Raw genomic sequence first — 22,272 nt, forward strand, 5'->3', positions numbered from 1 at the left:
AACAGATAGGGAATCTGCCACCTGTGCGACTGCCCTAAATGCAGATCAGTATTGATTGATTGATTTCTGTATCTATTAGACGTTTTGCCCCCTTCCATGACCACCAGTGATTATGTCGGCCCCACATGATGCCACCTCAAAACACCAGGGAACAACTACCTTGCTGCACTTGCTGGACAGTGTGTCCAAGACGTTCAGCCTGACCACACTGCCTCAAAACACGACTCCGACGTTGTCTGGTTGAAGGCATATGAGACACTCATCTCTTAAGAGAACGTGATGCCAATTTTGATGGGTCCATTCGGCATGTTGTTGGGTCCATCTGTACTGTGCTGCATGGTGTCTAGGTTACAAACATGGACCCCGCCATGAACGTCGGGAGTGGAGGTGCGCATTATGCAGCCCAGTGCGTACAGTTCGAGTCGAAACACGATGTCCTGTGGCTGCATGAAAGGCAATATTCAGCATGGTGGCATTGCTTTCAGGGTTCCTCCGAGCTGAAATCCGTAAGTAGTGGTCATCCACTGCAGTCGTAGCCCTTGGGCATCCTGAGCGAGGCATGTCATCGACAGTTCCTGTATCTCTGTACCACCTCCATGTCCGAACAACATTGCTTTGGTGCACTCGAAGAAGTCTGGAAGCTTCCCTTGATGAGAGCCCCTCCTGAGACAACACAACAATGTGGATACGATCAAACTGCAGTATTGATCTTCTAGGCATGGCAGAACTGCAGACAACACAAGCAGTGTACCTCCTTCCTGGTGAAATAACTGGAACTGATCGGCTGCTGTGCGCACTCAGTCTAATAGGCCCTGCTCATGCATGGTTGTTTACATCTTTGGGCAGATTTCTTTAGTGACGTGTAGGAACAGTCAAAGGGACTGTGTTCTTGATGGAATATAAACATTTAACGTCAGTGTTCCGGCGATCTTGGAACCGAGGTGATGCAACACTTTTTTTTTAAATGTGTGTATCTCACAGATTATAATAAAAATAACTCCTAAAAGGAAAAGTAAACTGCAAAAATTCATTAGGAAAAGAATGTATGTACCTAGGTCAGTCATTAATAATCCAGTATACTTTGAGAAATCCATAACGCTTTTAAGTGACAACTTGGGGATCACTGATAAATTAAAAAGCCTTAGCAGAAGAAGTTGCTCCTATTAAAAAAAAAAAAAAATTTAAAATGCATGGTGGAATGAAGTGTGTGATAGTACATCAGCATAAAGCTTGATTGAATGACCAGCAACAAAAAACAAAGTTCTAGCGAAGATCAAAAATAAGGTTCCCAAAAGGAAACCATAATTTAATTTCATCGATTGTTTCTAGGGAAGAATTAATCAATGCTAGATGATTAACGGCCAAAGAAAACAGGAAGGTTAAAAGTAACCATCAGAAGGAAACATTAAAATCTATTGATGAAGCTTTCAATCACCACGAAACAAGAGACTATTATGGACATTTAAACAATACCAAATAAATTATACTCCCCCTACTCTTGTGATGGATACGAACGGAATAGTGGCCCATAATGATTATGACAATGCAATAATTTGGGCTGAATTCTTCAAAACACTACTTAATAGTGATGAACCTGAAGATTATTTTGAATTTGATCTGTATCCCAGAAATGAAACACCTCTGGAAAAGATCATACCACTGCTTTACGATGAAGTGCATGCAGCTATTGATTCACTTAAAAATTTTAAAGCGGCGGGAGAGAATCAACTAGTAGAGGAAATTTGGAGGAATGCAAATGATGTAGATGTTGGTTCCCATAGGGAACCTAAAATATTTGTCCCGAATGAGTAAATTTATAATACCAAATAGGGAACCTAAAATATTTGTCCCGAATGAGTAAATTTATAATTTGATGGCCAGGCAGGCATCTATTTTTGGAAATGAGACATAGCTCTCATAGTGCATTGGCACTGCTGGTGGCTTCAAATAGGCTATGCAGTGGCCTCCACGGTATGCACTAGCCTTGCGTCTTGGGTGGTGTGCTAAGTCCCAACTGACGAGCCTAACTTAGCACACGAGGGCGAAACGCAGGCAACCAAGAATGAGTTAGCTGGAAAATTTATAATGTCCAATAACGGACCATTATATTGGAATGCAAATGTACGGACTACTCGGAATTTACATAAACATCTCACTGACATATGGAATACTGAAAAATTTCCTGAAGAGTAGAATGTTGCAATTATACACCCAATACACACACAAAAAAGGCGATAGATCAGATCCTAGTAATTACTGAGGAATTTCTTTGCTGGGTATCACTTATAAGATTTTTTCCAAGATTTTATATTCCGGAACTCATGAACAACTTTATAGTGAATTTGGTGAATATCAGGGTGGTTTCCGTCCAGGACAAAGCTGTTCAGATCAAATTATCAGTCTCAAATGGATTATAAAACATCAAAGGATTAGGAGAAAAAATGTAGTGATCACTTTTGTTGATTTTCAAAAAGCTTATGACAGTATCCATCGTGAATCATTATTGCATATCCCTACTGAATTTATTATTATTAAAGAAGACTATGATGGACTGAACATGTGTTATGAGAAGGAGCAGATAAAGTGTGTTGCAAAATGATTAGATCATCTAATAACAATGGTGTCAGAAAAAAAATTACAAATAAAATGGATATTAATTTACTTGCAATGTATCTTAACAGGATACTTAAAGAATATAATTGACTAATTTAGGACATATGAAACAAAAACAAATATAACTGTAGTTGGAAAGTGATAAGATCACTTCATCTTAATCCCCTGTAAAGGAGCCCTTTTTTTTTTCCCCCACAACTACCTGGAAACACACAGTCAGACATACCAATCCATATGGTTCTGTAACAAAGAAATTTTGATCTTCCTTCATGCAGAAATTATCGATTCCTTCAGTTCTTTGACATTAACATATATATTGCTTCCCTCCTTCATATGCATTTCAGCAAAGGTTTCCCTCAGAATGGAAGTTTCCCATAGGATGGGAAAATGTCTTGCTACTCCATTATATTAACACCTCTGCACTGAAGCTACATTCTTGTTATCTACTTCTTTTGTAACCTTCCCAAGGGTCATCTTCCTTTTACTTTTCTGTCAAATTCCTTCTTTGCTGTTCTGTTTGCTGACATCCTCTCCATGTGACCAAACCACTTCAGTCTTGATACCTGGATCTTATTGAGGAGTGAATCATGTATTCCTACTTCTTCTCTGATCTCATTCCTGATCTTGTCTGTCTTGGTTTTCTGAATCATAGTACGAAAGAACCTCATTTCAGCTGCCTAGAGTTTAGAATTATCTCCATTGGTCAGTGTTGAGGTTGTGAGACTGTATGTAAGAATCTGTGTGTAATAGGACTCGTACAATGTCATCTTTGTTTTCATGGGTATTTGCTCATCCCACAGGAGATGTCTTACCTGGTGATAAAATTGTGTTGCCTATTAATTGGTGTGTTTACCTCATGTTTTGATAGGTTGTTGTTTGATAGAATAATCCCCATGAACTTGAAATCTGGAACACTGTCCAGCTTGACTTCATTTGGCATGACTAATGGTTCCGCTACCTCCTTATGCACTGCTATTGCCACAGTCTTGGTCTTGCTAATGTTTAAACCATAGTTCTTAAACTCCTCATTCCAGCTTTTCAGTCGCTCTCCCAATTCCTCTTCTGATTCACTCCAGATTCCATCATCATCTGCAAATGTGAAGGCTTTAGTATCCCCATGATCTTTTCTTTTAATAGATTTCATTCACATCCATCACAATGATAAATGGAAGTGGTGACAATGAGCTGTCCTGTTGCACTCCACCCTTGGTTTCAAACCAATTCGACAAACCATACACTACTTGAACACAGCTCCTGTTCCCAGTGTTCAACATTTTCACTTTGTCTACCATGCTCGATGCTGTCTCGCACTTGAAGTTCTTTCATGCATTGGAAAATTCTTTCTTTTGGTACACCGTCATAAGCTTTCTCAAGATCCAAAAATACTGGAAATAAGGACTTGTTCTTTGCCCAGTGTTTTTCCATTTGCATCCTAACTGCAAAGATTAGGTCTGTAGTTGACCTTCCTGGTCTAAAACCATACTGTTCTTTCTCCAGAATTGGTTCAACAATATCTCTGATCCTGTTTTCGATTATATTTTCCAATATTTTCAGAACACGAGACAGTAGCATAATACAATGATAGTGCATTTGCGCCTGCTTCCTTTCTTGAATGGAGGTACAAGGATTTACAAGTGTACTTGTTTTAACTCATGCAACTGCTATATATCACTTTAAATATCCTAAAAGAGCATATCCCAGAGCACGGAGGTATTGCAAAAATTCCCAATTATCCTTATATTCATTATAATTGGGAACAATAGTGGTCACAACCATCTCTGTTGAATTTAATCCTATTGGGAATAACTTGTACATCCTATGATGTCTTTGGGTTGCGAGGTAAGTATGCTTACCGTACTATCTGTACAATGTGATGCAGGGTTTCTGCCTTGGGAAGCTTCAAATACATTTCAGTTGATGAAGATACCTCTCTATTTATAAATGGTGATGTACTTTCACCAGATGTTGCAGATCCTTCCCAGATGCATGAAATGACTTCTGTACTCTTGTATTTATCCCAATCTGGAGCATATGTGAGTACTTTCCCCTAATGTACCTACAGTCAAGCATAATCAACCTCAACACTGTTCTCCTATATCAATCAATCAATCAATCAATCAATCAATCAATCAATCAATCAATCAATCAATCAATCAATCAAGATCTGCATTTAGGACAGTCGCCTAGGTGGCAGATTCCCTATCTGTTGCTTTCCTAGCATTTTCTTAAATGATTTCAAAGAAATTGGATATTTATTGAACACCTCCCTTGGTAAGTTATTCCAATCCCTAATTCCCCTTTCTATAAACAAATATTTGCCCCAATTTGTCCTCTTGAATTCCAACTTTATCTTCATATTGTGATCTTTCCTATTTTTAAAGACACCACTCAAACTTATTTGTCTACTAATGTCATTCCACACCATTTCTCCATTGACAGCTCGGAACATACAACTTAGTTGCAAGTAACTATTCTCATTTTGGTTCCATATTGAAGATGACATATATCACAAATATTATAATAATATTTATAGATTCACCTCCTCAATACAATACAATCCACTATTTCATGTGGTTAAAATTTATACATAATATTTAAAAGTCATAGGTACATGTTTCACTCTTTTTATGGGCATCATCAGCCTATATCAATCTCAAAATTATTGGATATGGGACCTTTCTAATCTTATAAACTACAGAATAAAATGTTGAATAATGATCTCATAAAATGTTATACTATAACATGTAAAATGATGACAATGCACAGAAAGTATGTTAAAAATACTTTTAACAGTTTTGAAGATTATAACGTGGTTAATCTTGAATATTTGAGTGTTTAAAACCAAAATGAATCCTCTTCTTATTCACCATTAGGACTACGATGACCTTGAGCGTGAAAGCACAATCATCCAAGGGGGATATTTATTCCACACCCATAGTAAAATCAATATCAGGTATTTAAAATAGAAGTGCGAACATATCAAGCGTGTTAAAATATATACGGTTGATTTATCAGAAAGTCGTAGAAAAAAGATAAGACGTCTTGTAGGAGACGTTGCTAGTAATAAAATGTTGAGGTGTCAAAGCTAGCTAATGTCAATGTTTAGTTATGCTAATATGGTAATCGATCGGATCCAAAAGACAGTGAAGTGGGAATTATTATCCCTGTTAAACTGATAGGGACTTCATCTATCTTCATGTACTGCTTCATGATTCCCAATTTAATATGTAAAGGGGACAATAACACACTTTGAGGATCAATTAATGGACGATTTACAATGTTTATTCTCCACACACGAACCGTTTCCTCTTGGGCCACTCAGACACTAACTAGGGACGATCCCTGTCCCGAGAGTCCCACTCACACAGAAAACAAGGGAACTTTGTATATCCTCCTTGCTGCCCTAATATGATACTGCACACTTTAAAATCACAGCACAGTAACCATCTGTGTTCACTGTCATTCAGTTTCTGCAACACCATAGATAAATTGTGATAGTTTTCACAAAGAGATGTTGAATGGGCGACTGGCACTGAAGCAAGTTTATCTCCATTGTGCAGAAGAAAACCTTTGAGACTTCTTTTACTGCTATTAATAAAAAGACGCCAGAACTTTGCTTGGCAAGTAGTTCCAAGACGACGAATAAAGCCTGGAATATCACAGCAAAGCACAAGTGTGTGAGGAGTATGTGCTGCCTCCTTATTTGTAAAGGTGGAACTCCCGATTCAGCGAGTAGGCTGGGAATGGGGCTAGTACAGAAAGCTCCCATTGCCAGCCTATTACCTTCACTATGGTGAACACATTATCTAAAAGGTTCAGCATAGATCTTGATGCTCAACCATAAGCCGCACTACCTTACTCAATTCGGGAGAGGTCCAAAGCCACGTGAAAGAGAACTTAATGATCAGTACACACGAGATAGTGATTTCTTTCATCACCCAGTCCAAACTGCAGAGCTTCTATGATGGGCTGCACAACGTGCTGCTGAGAAAGTTAATCATGTTAAGTTTCTTCATGCAGGCTACTTTCAACTGACAGATGTGAGGCTGCCTGGGGACCGAGGAACTTGCAGGTGTCTACCATTGGTAAGACATTGTTTTGCAAGCAGAGCTCTGGTTCAAGATGCACAAGCCAACGTCAAAAGAAGTATCAAAGCATGCTATCCATTCTGAACTTCAGGATCAAGGACAGAATGCATACTCTTATAGGAATACAACCATCCATCATCAACATTAGAGAACCCCCCTTCTGCTCAGGATGACCAGACATCCAGCCTTTGGAGAACATGGCCTCATTTTTAGTCATTGTCCTACTGTCCTCTGGGCATTGAGGAATAAACCAAAATTTCCAGTTTATTAAACATATAATGAACTTTTCATGACATTATTTCTTGACCTTCACAGGGAGAAAAAGTCACTTTTATACATTTTAGTTTGTACTCTTTATTATTCTTTCCCCTAGACTGTCTCTACTGCAAAGTTTAGCTGTTCTGTTAAGCACCTCTCTTTTTTTTTTTTTTTTTTTTTTAAAGCCATCACCAGTTTTGTTCTTTGTTTTGCCTTATGCTCTTGTAGTACCCTGCATGTGTCTTGTAAATCTGGAAAACAGTAACAGACTTCAGAGCAATCTTTTTAAGCACAAAACAGTGTTGTTACATGTGGAATTTTAAATTACCCGTATGTTTAATAAAACGTCTTCTTTTTGCAACATTTTGTCCTCCAAACGCATTTTAATATTTGGTCACCCTGCTTCTGCTAATGGATACAATTTCCAGCAACTCACCTGGAAAAGGGTCACAGAGGCATAAGAGATAGTCACATTCCACATATTCCCTGATATTTCTTCAACAGATAATATATATTTTCATAAAACTGATGTGAGCTATAACAGAGATGAGCTACAGTAAAACAAGGAGTCTGGAAGATGCATGGCTTGGAAAATTTTGCAGATAAGTGGATATATATTTTTACAGAAAGGGCTTCCATTATCTTATTACAAGATGCTAGAACTTTGTTATGTGTCAGGAATGCTAATAAACTATTGTGTTTCCTTTCATGAAAGAAAAGAAACCTCTGTTAAAACAATCTAACGTCAACTACAGATCAGCGATTTCCATATAATTCTGCTCTCAATTATAAGCAGAAATATCTTTTTCTTTGAATTTGTATTCTATATTAATTTAAAAAGAACTTTATTACTCTAAAAGGCATAATAAGGGAGTTATACCATACGCCTATAACAGAATTTTCCTGAATGACATGATAACTTCATATATCTTACCTGTAAAATGAGCACGTAATTGGTAGAGGTAAGTCATAACAGAAAGCTTATCAGGTACAGCGAGAACATCCATGTCAGCAGGCTCAATGACTCTAGGAATTCCCAAAGCTTCACCAGCATCAAAAGCCTTTTTGCAATTTCCTCTAACATCATATGCACTTAAGGAATCAAATTCACTGAAACAAAGAAGATCAATCTTATTGTAAGAGTCTAAAATTCACATGGATGTTACCATATGTATTTATTGGCAATATCAAGTTTTCATAGTTTTACAACTCATTTCATGTTTGTGATGTGAATGTTCTTCCTAACAGCCCTGCTGTTTTTACAGACTGCCCGGCTAACATAACGAAGATGTGTGCTAGTTACATAATATTAATACATATTTGGGGCACTGAGTGTTCAAAATTAAAATGTAAATAGTGGAAAATTGTTTATTTAAATAATAAATCTTTATTATTGTCAGGATAATTGCATCAGTTACATCAGAGCATACATTATTCATTTGACTATCACGTAGTATCATGCTCGAGAGGGGTCAATTCCGTGGATGGTACTCTACAGCAACCAAGTGGTAAGCCCCAGTGTTACATGATTCTGAACGAGCAGCAGAACACTAGAAGTTTAAAATGCTCTGTTATGTCTTGTTAGTGATAACACTAAAATAGTTCAATTTTGCAGTTATATGTTTACCAGTCTGATATTATTGTTAATGCCCTGTGCAGAATAAATTGAAATTTTAACATATTAATTTTAAGTAGTATTACCCACCTGGCTACGGATTCTTACCACCCAGCTGACAAAAATTTCTGGGGAGAACACTGGATGTATTGTATATTTGTATACATTAGCCGCAAAGAGTATGCCTACCTTTTTCAAGGAGCTTTCTGAACTCCAAAACTTCCTTTATGACCAAAAAAGCTTAACTTGGGCACAGACCATTACGAAGAGTTTCAGAAATCAAACAAAACCAATGCAATTTATAGCAACATTCTATTCAAATGTAGTAAAACTCATATTCTTTAGAAAAAAAAATCACAGGAATAATTTTCTGAAAACTATAAATTTTAGTTAAAAATCACAGAAATAAACATACCCAGTACTACTACACTTGCATAAAAACATACAAATAAATCATATTATATAACTGTTGTTTTTTTTTTTTTGTTTTTTTTTTTTTTTTTAGCAATACATTGTCCACTTCAAGTAAAAATTTGCTTTGACAGGGAACAAAATGCCCTTAACGATAAAAATATTTATTGGCTTTCAGCGATTATCATCATGCACTGATAAGTGTGCACAGAGATTATTGCATGCATTCAAGGTCTCAGCTAGTGTTAGTAATTGTTTGTCTTTATCGTCATCTTCCTTTTGCCTCCCCGAGCAGCACTTGCACTATACAATGCAGTAGCATTGGCACCCATCTCCTCTATATTCAACACACTGCACAAGACGGAATGATATCTAATGAAGCATACATTTCAAACTTTACATTGTTCATTCTAAGCTTCTCTTAATTATTACAGGCTGGTCTGCCTTCATTTGCAACTTCTACGTCATCATCATTTATATTTTCATTGAAGTTGCACTTCTGAAAGTTGTTCTGACTCATGGTGGGAGCCTTGCTACCAGGGTGTCATATGAACAGGATTATCTTCATAAAATGTTCATTCCTACATCCTCTCTGTCACTCATGAGATATATACCCTTTGTACCAGCTGTTTCCTGCACTACCTCCTGAAACACATTTTGATACCTGCACCTAAAGGTTGCAGGTCACAGATGCAAGTTGGTGGCGAGTTATCACCTTTATGTTTCAGAAGAATGAGATGTGAGCAGCAAAGGTATTTACAAATAGGCTCATTTATCTCAGTACAATTTATGAACTTCATCATGTAGATCCGTATTGATACAGTTAAACTAAGAAACAATGTTAGGTTTTGGTCCACCCAATCAATACACATCACTTTATAAGTGAACTATTTAAATAAAAACATATTTAAAATATTTAGGGACATGTTTCGCCTCTATGTGAGACTTCATCAGCCATAAAATCACATGGTAGATTACAAAACTCAAAAATCAGAAAATGAAAAAATGGAAGAACCCAATGCCTTTTTAAGGACTATTTGAGAATTGCAAAAGATATAAATATATATATATATTATTTACACAAATTGACCTCACTTCTTGCAAAAAGTTCTGTCTTCAATGTTAAAAAATGAAATATAACTTGAAATTGACAAGCCTGCCATAACGTCTCGTAAGGAATCAATGTCTATTGTTGCTGTCCGTATTTAAAACGGAAGTTCCTTTTGAACTGTTGAGAAAACATTTTTCTCTCCGGAATTCCACAGAGGTGTCTAGTTTGTGAATCATAATCTTTCTAGCCTTTTCCCTACCAGCCAGCATCAGTTTTTCTGGTCGCTGTCCTCCAATATCTCTGATTTCTGCCTTATCTTTGGGAATTTGTGACCTCTCCAGATTCACCATGACTCAAGCTTTCACTGCATTTTTGGACAACCCTACACCAGCTCGCCTTCAATTGTAAAACATTAAATTTTATGTGAAATATATAACTCAGGTCCCCTATCCAGACATCCATACTATCTCAGACGCATCTCTTGCAACTTTCCCTCTAATGGCATCACTCTCAAAGACAATACTGTTACAGATCCTCTCCTGGGAATTCCCCACAAGCCTTTTACATTATTCGCATTTTAGCAACGTGCATTTTCTGCTCATCCTTTGTTCTGGTTCCCCAATATTCATAACTACTTGATAATGAGACTGGACAAAACACCATTTTGTATGTCTTGACTTTAAGGTGTAAGGGCATCTTCCTGTCGTATAAAACAAGAGCTGCTACCTGACATTTTGTCCAGCCACTATTTATCTTACTGATAACATCCTTATCAATGTCTCCATCATCCTGTACCAATAAACCAAGATGCCTGAAAGTACTTGTTTTAATTAATTTCTTGATACTCGGACCTTCACTTATCCGACCATCCATGGAAAATTACATTGCATGTATTCTGTCTTAGCTCTGTTAACCTTTAGCCCATTTCTCCCCAATACATCCTTCCAGTTATTGAACTTACCTAGAAGTGAACCCACAATGTCAGCCACAAGCATGATGCCACCAGTGAACAGCATACACTATGGGGCTTTCTCCTGGATGTGCTTGGGTAGAACATCAATGAATATTATAAACAGGTAGGGGCTAAGGGCAGAGCCATGGTTGAGGCTCACATGGTGTCCAGACTGTGAATAAATTTCACAAACATGCTAGTGGTCGCAGAAGCTAGTTCAGGTAAAAAGAGTTCCCCCCCCCCCCCCCCCCCCCAACACCTTTGTGTCACAGGGATTTCTACTGTTTTTACTGCAACAAACACACCACATTGGTTACAACAGAAAAGATACCACACTTTTCCCACTTAGCACTCTTTCTGCTTAAATGCCAGGATAAGGTCAGTAAAGCATTTCAAAACAAGGCCTATTTCATCTGCAATGTAAATGTCGCCAGGTTCTTATCATTCCAGCATCAGTATGTTTTCCTTTCACAGAACACTTGTCTAGAGCATTACTCTTGCTGGCTAGCTATTTACGCACTAACCATGACAATTTTTATGACCAGTGGCATACACAAGGAGAGGGTGGGTTTGATACTGAATTTAACTCCCCCACCAACACCTGAACTTATTGTTTCTTTAATTGAGACATAACACAATACTGTATAATTATAATAAATATTATTAAAGGCCCAGGCAATGTATTTTGGAGTTTTATTTTGTTAACTCATTGAAAGCAAGATTAAAATTTAATCGTGCTGAAAATCCTACTGCATTATTTTATCTGGTTCAAGAGATATAAGTGGAATATGGCCACAGCGCTTGAGCGAATGACGTTACTGCTGGTGAGCCGCCTCCTGCACGCTCTTACTAGGTTTAGCAAAACGAGACAGTTGCAACGGTTGGTGTATTTAACTACTGTGAACGATACTCACGTGAAACCATGGTTGCAATTAAATTAAAAAGGAGAAACATTTCTTTTATGAGACTCACCTTTAATGTCTAATGTAGAACAAGCACAGACTTGCTGGAGGAATTTTTAATTTCTTTTCTGTATATTTATTCATTCCTAATTCTGGCTATCATTTCCAGATTTACTTCTTTGTCTGAGGTCCTAACTTAAAGATATCATATTATGACAAGATCATAACCATAATTTTTGTTATTATATGCATCTTAGTGTTATAATTATCCCTGCAACATTGTCTTTGTCTGGTATACTACATATGTTTTAGTTATCACATGGGGGTCCACTGTTACGTCTGCAGATGTTACCTACTACATACCTGCCAACTTTTAGAAACAAAAAAGGAAGATTTTTTTAATTCTTGGATTTCATCACATATTTTCCACCACGGTCTAGGTGAAAAAAGGTCAGGATAAAAGACATACATATCTACAGTTACAATGTGAACTGACCATTAAATTTTAAATCTTAAACTAAGAAAACATAAAAATTGTTACAAGAAAATGTACCTAATCATTCTCATGTACGACACTTACATACGAATAATAATATTTATGTCACACTGACACACGCAACAAAATGCATAATACTGTATTTTCTCGCTAATTAACACAATTTTTTGACAAAAAATACAGGCGAAAACTTTGGATGCGTAAATCATTCAAGGAATTCAGATATTTAAAAATTATTTACAATTCATTTACATTTAAAAGAAACAAAGTATAATATAGAACACAACAGGTTCAACTCATTTGCGGTTATCGTCATTTGGCGTAAAATTCCGGCGAGAGATTTTAAAAAAAAAGTCAAATAAGGGCACATCAGGTATTCTTCCCGTTATGAGCTGACAATACGACCTGAAGTGAAATGAACATGAACTAATAAAAGTACAATTCATGTAATAACATGACATACCGGCAAAAATACAAAAACTGTCCAACACGAGACGGGCCGGGCATCGAAGGAGGGACCCGCTAGATTACCCCAAACCGTTCGTATGCAATCTTGTACGAGTGACGTGTCCATCCACCCTTTTTTTTTTGAATAAGAATGTGGATCACTTGCGGAAATTTTGCTTTAGGCATTGTTTTTCGTTTTAGAACGATGTAAGGTGCAAGCTTTCTGTCATTGGCTGTTACAGCAAGTATTGCAGTACATCGTTGTTTTTCGCTTCCGGTAGCACGTGCAATAACACTCGATGTTCCTTACTTATAGATTGTTCGACTTTGTGGCATATGGAAAGTGACTGGCATCTGACCTGTGGTTCCTATTTGGAAGATCAAATATTCCTTCACTTTACGCTTCTCAATCACAAAGCGATTAAAATGGTTGAAATCACTCATCATTTTTTGGAAAGTCCATTTCTCTTCATATAATAATTAGGCCTACGTAATTAATTACTAATCAAGTCTCTGCTAACCTTCAAATCCAAGACACTGATTCCATGTGCAGGAGCTATTTCTTATTCTTTAAAATACAGCATTTCCTGAGAAACAGCCTATCCAACGTTGCGTAACAAAATCATATATTTAAGCAGATCCTCCTCCACTTGTGGAAACTTGCTGCTTTTTGGTCCGCGAAATGCTTTGTGTGATTTTTTGGTCACTTGAAGTGCATTTCTCTGTTACCGCGGTAGAGCACGTTGCATTTGGACACTGAATACTTGCTGCCCGCTGCCCTATTCTCGTATGTTTTGGCGTACTGATCACCACAAGTTTGTATGATGCAGTATTACTCGAATACTGTGGACTAACAAACAATTTTGAGATCACAGAATGTCACGTACCCGAGAAACACTCTTAAAATATATTTGTATCAGACTGGATATAGAGCGTCACTAGTCACTTTTGGGCTCATTCTCTTGCTGAACCAAAGAGAATGGGCTAATAACGGCTAATAACAGCACGTTGCCCTGTGTTTGGAATGCCCGCTTTCGCAATAGGAAGGCTGCTTGCTACTTGAGTACCTGCGGAGCTGCGTGATGGATGTTCGAAGATGCGGGTGCGTCAAATTCGTGGACATTTCTTTTTCTTCACTTTGCACCCAAAAATACTGGGATGCGTAAATTATACAAGGGTATTAATTATGCGAGAAGAAACGGTAGTTTTCTTTATCAGACAGTAAAATGAACGGAAACTTATAGGTATCTCTGAACACTTGGAGATAATGTTTGGTATACTTGTTGCCCATAACGAGAAGAGAAAATACCAGAAACTGTCACCGACACAACCCCCTTAAATCTTTCAACTCATTAAAATCATGCACTTAAATACGCGAAACTACCATATACAAAACAATTCAATATGTCCCATACATTATTAACATACGACTTTGACAGAGCAGGAAAGCATAGAAATGCAAGAAAAAACATGTGGCTTACAACTCCGATGAAACTACGCATAGAAACGAAGTCAACAGTGCGCGAACAACACAATAACAAACTCGTTCTTTTGTCGCAGTTAACTGAGTCGCTAGCGCGCACTAGCGCCTTGCAGAACGATTGCCGTCCCAAATAACCAGCTCTATAAAGCGCACACGCTGCTGTAGAGAGCGGGAAACACGATACACTTAGGCGAAGGACGAAACACTCACAAAATAAAGCATCAAATAAATATGCTTGAAAATGAGGTTTCATAAATTACACAAGCACATAAGAATTTATCCTTTATCCTAGGGGAAAAGTATTGGTCGTACTGCAGGTTATATTGGTCAAAAATAGGAAGTAAATATAAATCGGAAAATCGGAAGAAGAGTTAAAAAACGGAAAGTTTACGGGTAAATCAGAAGGACTGGCAGGTATGCTACTACTACCCAGCACGTACCCTGGGTGGTGCTAAGCGAGCAACAATGATCAAGATGAGACCGAACTGTCATAAACAACCTCTCGGTCATGATAACCTATATTTGTCGAACAGTCCTTCTAAGGACTATGAATTTCAAACATGGATGATTGGCCCACAGATCAACATCTGCCAGTTTAACATCGAAGGCATTAACAGAGGCAAAAGTGAGTATTTATCAAGCATTTTACAGAAGCACTCAGTTGACGTTGTACTGCAGGAAACTCACACAGAGAACACTGAACAGTTATTGGCAAGGGGGATAGATACCAGGATTTAAATTGATAGCAGCTCACGATCGTGCTAAATATGAAATTGCTACTTACATTCATAACAGCATTTGCAACTATAGTATCTTACAGCAAGTGATCAACCAACCTATTTCTCCACCTCAGTACAAACAGAAGACATCATGGTAATGAATATTTACAAACCACCCAATGAAACAGGGCCTGATCCCATTTCCACAATACCCTCTCAAAATATCATCCTTCGAGATTTTTAACAGCCACCACACATCTGGGAGCTATAAACAAGATGAAAATGTAACTAAGATCTCAGAATGGGCTGAAGTAAACAACCTTGCACTGATATATGACCCCAAAGATAAGGGAACATTTCACTCTGGCCGCTGGAAATGTGACTACACACCAGACCTTTGCTTTGTCTCGCACAGTTTTATGTCACCATCTTGCCGTGTTTGGAGACAAGTGCTCAGTAACTTCCCACACAGCCAGCATAGAGCCATAATCTACCAAATAGGAATTCAGATCCCAGTTATAAAATCTACACCCAGACCTCGCTGGAACTTTCAGAATGCAGACTGGGATGCTTATGCCAAGTCTAATGATGCCAACATCAGATGGATTAAACCTGTTCTAGAGAACTACATGAGGTTTGTTGGCTTAATAAAACCAGCAACAAGAACATGTATTCCTAGATGATTTCATAGACTATATACCAGGATGGAGAGAAGAATCCAGCAGACTGACTAAGGAATTCGAAGAAAATAGCAGCCACGAAAAAGCAACAGATTTACTACAGTCACTTGATCTTGCTAGAAAAGAGAAGTGGGTAAAAACTGTAAAAGACATGAATTTCTCCCATTCTAGTAGAAAAGCATGGTCACTTATTCGGAAATTAGATTCCACATCCATACCACCAAAGCAACATTCCCCAATCAAGGTGGAAACAATAGCAAATCACCTCGTTTCTACCTCTAAAACAAGGAATAAACTAACCATGAAAGGGGTTAAAACTGAGCTTAAACAGGCAAAACAAGAAACCCAACCGCACGCTACCTATTCACAACCTTTCACAAGAGGTCAACAAGGGATTAAAATCACTCTGAAATGGCAAAGCTGCAGGACAAGATGGAATCTACCCAGAACTACTGAAAAGCTGTGGTCAGGCTACAAGAAGATGGTTCGCTGCATTCTTCAGCTCCATACTTCAGTTAGGAAGACTTCCTCCGATCTTCAAGAAGTCAAAAATTATTGCCCTTCTGAAACCAGGAAAGGATCCAACTCTCCCACAAAGCTATCGACCTATAGCTCTACTCTGTGTCACCTACAAGTTATTAGAAAGACTGATACTGAACTGAATAGCACCGGCCATTGAAGCATTCCTTCCATTTGACCAAGCAGGATTCTGACCTGGCCGTGACTGTAGTGACCAAGTACTGTCCTTGACCACATATCTGGAGGTTGGTTTTGAGAAGAAATTGAAAAGCGTCTCTGTCTTCTTAGATCTTACAGCTGCATGACACAGTCTGGAGGGAAGGTCTTATGCTTAAACTGATTAAAGCTGTTCCTTACATAAAATTTACAGCACTAATTGACAGAATGTTAAGCAACCGACTATTTCAAGTTCACTCAGAACACAACAGAAGCAAATTCCACAAAGTCAACAATGGTCTGCCTCAATGGCCAGTTCTATATCCTACTCTCTTCAACTTATACATCCACAACCTGCCTGAAACAGTGTCCCGAAAGTTCACATATGCGACCGATATTTGCCTTACAATTCAACGACCCAACTTCGCAGAAGCTGAAATAGCTCTTAATCGGGACCTTGAACTGTTGGATGACTACTTTAAAACATGGTATCTTCGTCCCAACCCACAAAAAACAGCGACATCCATGTTCCATCTGAGAAGCGAACTACCATATAAGGGTATTCTTCAAGGGTCATGAACTACAATATTGTGCTAATCCCAGTCACTTAGGAGTAACATTGGAAAGGTCTCTTACGTACAAAACTCATCTGCAGAAAACTGCCAACAAACTAAAAAGTCATAATAACATTCTCCAACGACTGGCTGGAACTTCTTGGGGAGCGGATGGAAACATATTACGGACAACATCTTTGGCCTTGGTCTATTCTGCAGCAGAATACTGTTCTGGTGTCTGGCTTAACAGTGCTCACACACAGCTAGCAGATTTACAACTTCGCCAAACCATGTGGATCATAACTGGTTCGCTTCGTGCTACACCGGTCCAATGGTTACCAGTACTCAGCAATATAGTACCTCCACATATCAGCAGACAGAAGGCCTTTTTTCAGCTATGGACCAGAATGCTAAAGAATGAATATTTACCTGTTCATGAGGATATCAGACAGAAATGTACACGCCTTAAGTCTAGCCAGCCTGCTTGAAAGACTGCCGTGAAGATAACATCCAGCGACTTCAACTCCACCTCTAAAGGGTCAACAAAGTGGTCTTTATCCCTACCTCGTGCAATAGTGGATATTAATAATCCATCCACAAAACTGGCAGGCTTCGAGCTGCCACACTGCATCTGAAGTAGACCAAATCGCACGAGATGTGGAGTAGGTAGAACAGCATCTAACACACCTGGGGCTGGTCAGTTTCTCCATACTGTGACTGTGGGGAGGTTCGCCAAACAATGAAACATGTAGTACAGGAATGCCCGCTCCGTGCTTTCACTGGCACCATGGAAGACCTCAACTCAGCAACACCCGAAGCAGTGAAGTGGGCGGCAGGTTTGGACATTCACATTTAGTGAGATGTACATCACTCACACTCAATGTGTTATATTTGAACTGTCAGAATTGATAGGTAGATAGTGATGTAAACTTCGTTAATTGCTTTGACTGTATAGATATAATTTGCATTTACTTTGTACTTATCTCTTACTGGTTGTGTAAATAGTTTATAGGTTGTCTTTATTCATCATACACCAAATAAATAAATAGTTATCATATAATCAGTTTTAATTTTTTATTTGGCTGAAGATGGCCCTTAAGTGGCTGAAACTAGTCCCAAGACTGATGTAATGCACTTGCGAAATGCATTGTTTATATGTTTACGATGGTTATAGTCTTTAAAATTGCAAGAAATGTCAATTTATTTCTTATTTCTTACAATTATAGACCTATATGTGTCGGTGCAACAAAGCAAATTGTAAAATGTATTAATTAAATGATTTATAGCAATTTTAAAAATAATCAGTAAAACACAAATACAGTAAAAAAATTTTAATACACTTCACACTTACAAGTTTTCTACATTATACATTCCTTTTTATCAGCGGTCTCGACAAAATCCTATATTTATATGTTTACTATGGTTTTCGTCTTTAAAATTGCAAGAAATGTTCAAGCACTAACTCATGACTTGCACTGTACTTTTCTTAGAAATTGTCCCTCGATTTGCATGATGGGTAACGAGAGTGACCTTTAAGCTATTTTCGATCAAAAGTTGTGAAATACCAAATCATACTTGTTTCAATCCTTTGTGTTCTGTGCTTCAGTTGTGATTAACATCATGAGTAGTGAACGAGGGTGAAAGGAAGAGGAAGTGCATTACAACTGCTGAAAAATTACCTATTATGAATGTGAAGGAAAGTGGCAACATGAAACAAGTTGAAGTTCCTAAGAAATTGGAATTGCTCCATCTACCTTAAACATAACTGAACAATTCTGTTGTGTGCCAACAGTGACAGAAGTAAAAAGCTGCCTCCACTGACAATTGGCAAATTTTCAAAGCCACATTGTTTTAAAAACGTTGCTAATGCTCCCCACGAAATACACCAATAATAAGAAATCCAGGGTTACTATGAAAGCTTTTGAACACTGGCTTCAAAATGTTGACGCCAAAACGAGAGTGAAAAGTCGTAACATCTTATTGTTCATGGATCGATGTGCAGCACATCCTCCTATTACAGTGAAATCTCGATTTTCCGTTTTCCGACGGACCATGAAAATGAAACATACAACACGGGAAAACGGAAAATCCGGGAATTAATTAAAACCATCAACAATTCGGCTAAACATCACAAAAATGAAATTTTTATAATTATAATCTTACAAAAAACCCTAAACCAAACCAAACTACAACCCCAGTGGGACTTTGCCTGCCAAGCGACCGTTGCTCAGCCCAAAGGCCTGCAAATTATGAGGTGCAGCATGGTCAGTGCGACGAATCCTCTCGGCCGACATTCCTGGCTCTCTAGATCGGGGTCGCCATCTCACCATTAGATAGCTCCACAATTAAAGGAAATCACGTAGGCTGAGTGGACCTGGAACCAGACTTATATCCAGGTAAAATTGCCTGACCTGGTCGCAATCGAACCCGGGCCCTCTGGATGAGAGGCAGGCATGTTAGACCGCGAAACTGCATTAATTACCAGTACGCGAGGTCAAAATCTCGATTCTTTATATTCAGTTTTACAGGGGAATCTTCGTCAGTTTCCCGTGAAAACTTCTTTCAGTTCAGAAACTTTGATTAGTCTAGCCAAACCCTTCGAAAAATCTAATAACGCCAAGCCAAACGACAATCGACCACAAGTAGTTTTTAATTCTCTCATCTAATAAAATAAAGCACATTAGATACAAAAGTTCCCAACATGATGGTGAAATCCCTTCATTTCTTAATCTTTCATTGTAATTCAGTCTCCGGTATACTGTTCGTAGTCAGTTTCTGGAAATCTCGTACCATGCAAATTAGACCTACATCGACTTTTAAAGGTTATGTTGAACTCGAAAACATGGTTTCGAATGTAAGTATCGATTCTTAAAAGTTCTCGAATGCATTATATCCAATTCTGCCCGTCACAAGTCCAATCAAATTGGAAAGATATAAGAAATATCATCAAAACTTCAGAAATTACGGTTATTCGTGACCTTGAGGTCATCTGGAAAGCGCGCTAGCTGCACGTCAGTACGAGTTGGAAATGATACCAACCATTTAAATGTAACGTGCGCAAATAAAACGACTGCAGTTTTTGGTATTTTAACACGAAAACGTAAAATTCCCAGTCTTACATTAGGACCTAAACAGTAATAGGCAATCCCAAGACCTCCCATGGCTTTCTTTTTCAATGTAAGGTGCAACATCTGTTCTGGTCTCGCTAACATAATCATGTACGATAATATCAAATACACTGAATTTGTGTTAAGAAGGAGCAGTTTCGATTCCTGCCTGAAAGCCCAGTTACTATACAGTGCCCTGAGCAAAGTGCCGAAAACCTGTTCGGCAGTACGATCGAAAAAATGTAAAAATATAAACATCTAACCCTGGACATAATATGGACATTTTATAAGTGCGAACATTTGACGAAACTCGTTCCATCTTTAAGCAGAGCTGTCGAAATGCGCCGTGTCTTGTTACAATTGTTGTGGCCACTCTCTGCTTTATGATTTTTCGAGATTCTCTAAAAAATACTACCCGAATGCGATGCTAAGATGGTCACTTATGCAAGTTTACCGCCGATCGCTTTTCCAGTACCGGTGCCGTACAGTACTTGCTCTAATTATCGCAATGACAGGGCGTTAACGCCAAGATACATAAGTATGCCATAGCTGTCCTTTTGTGAGATACAGTTTATTAAAAACCGATTGATCGAGGATTTAGCGTTGATGGGACGGGAATTTCTGGACGGTTGATCCAGGAAATCCTTTCTTCGAGGAACGGATAATGCAGGACTTTTACAACGTGATTTAATTAAGGTGCTCGCAGGACCACGTAATTTGAACGCATATTCCGGGAAAACACATTTTCCGGGAACGGATAATCGAGGTTCCACTGTACTTCTTATTGAACGAATATAGCTGTGGAATTTTTGCCAGCGAATTGCAAGAGCAAACTGCAGCTGCTCGATCCTGTATTATGTCATGTCATAGAAATGACATTAAATTTATTAATCAATTTATTAATCAAGACACGATCCTGTATTATCGCAAGATGCTCATGGAGAATGCAATCAGGTATGTAAACGTCGGAAAGAAGTACAAAATGAAGACCAACATATTACAGGTAAGATTTCTCGTATTTATGTTCATATTTTATTCAGGTTTATGTGAAATATTAGTTTTCAGACTTTGCATGGTACCATGCATTAAAAGACTTGACTGATTCTCTGAGTTGTTATAATAATCTTGTGTCTTCAAACAAATGTTGAAACAATAAATTAATTTATACTATTTTATTTTATTCTGGGAGGCAATCCATTACATCACAGTTATGGCACTATGTTTCAGAACTTACAGACGTTCCTGATAATGAAAGCAAATGGAGGAAATTCGAGGAAGAGGTATCATTTGAGGACTTACATAAATGTCGAAGCTAACCTCATCACTAGAGAAGTCACAACTATCTCCGAGATAGTTGAAGATGCAAGATGCACGAGAGGATCTGAGCAAGGACTGTAGTAATCTTATTAAAAACTATTTAAAATAGTATTACGATTAAATCTGCCTTGTTAATACACTTTCTGTTAATGAAATAACATGAAAACTAATAAACTATAAGAAACATGATATTATTAGTGTTATTAGTTCTGTATGCGATATTAATGTTCCTTTGTTTTTTAATGAAAATTTTAGCCAGTCTTTGGTAAGCGTCATTATTTCCAAAGTTAAAACTCCAAATTTCTTTACCTCCTTTTGATCTTTAATTAAAGTTGTTTCTTGGTTCATTTTCACTTTATTTATCATTCTATTAATAAGATAATCTTTAATTCAAATAAAACTGAGAATAAAAGTATGTATAATAAGTCAGGTATTTACAAACTGACATGTCAAACATGTGAGCAGCAATACATTGGACAATCAGGAAGAAGTTTCAATGTAAGATATAAGGAAAATGTTAATGCTGTTAAACATAAGAGAGATTCAGCAAGGGGGGAACACATGGTAGAAAATAATCATAAATTCACAGACATTAATAGTTAAACAGAATTAATACATTTGGCTCAAAAAGGTAAACTCATGAACGTTTTGGAAAATTTAGATATTTATCTTGTACAGAAAAATAATTTTGATTGGAGTTTAAATGAAAAAATTACACTTGAAAATCCATTATATAAACTAGCATTTAATCATTTAGGGAAGAAAATAATAAGAGAATAAAAAGATAAGATTTGAAGATCTTGAGTTTATTTACAAAGAGATTCTCATTTAATATCAACTTAATATTTTATGAGAAAATAATTTCCCAACGTACCTTCAATAACTGTTTATTCATTGATATTAT

The 22,272-nt window shown here is 37.6% G+C and overlaps 1 protein-coding gene across 2 annotated transcripts in view; it reads right to left on the bottom strand.

The window, feature by feature from the left end:
- Nucleotides 1-22,272, bottom strand: part of LOC136876979 (EH domain-binding protein 1) — a 414,289-nt gene that overhangs the window by 316,091 nt on the left and 75,926 nt on the right. For both annotated transcript variants that reach the window (XM_067150754.2, XM_067150753.2), the window contains exon 10: nt 7,894-8,069. In XM_067150754.2, the coding sequence (XP_067006855.2) occupies nt 7,894-8,069 (176 nt within the window). The remainder of the gene's footprint in view (nt 1-7,893; nt 8,070-22,272) is intronic.

The sequence above is a fragment of the Anabrus simplex genome, chromosome 7 (genome assembly GCF_040414725.1).
Source record: "Anabrus simplex isolate iqAnaSimp1 chromosome 7, ASM4041472v1, whole genome shotgun sequence".
In the NCBI taxonomy this organism is placed as follows: domain Eukaryota; kingdom Metazoa; phylum Arthropoda; class Insecta; order Orthoptera; family Tettigoniidae; genus Anabrus; species Anabrus simplex.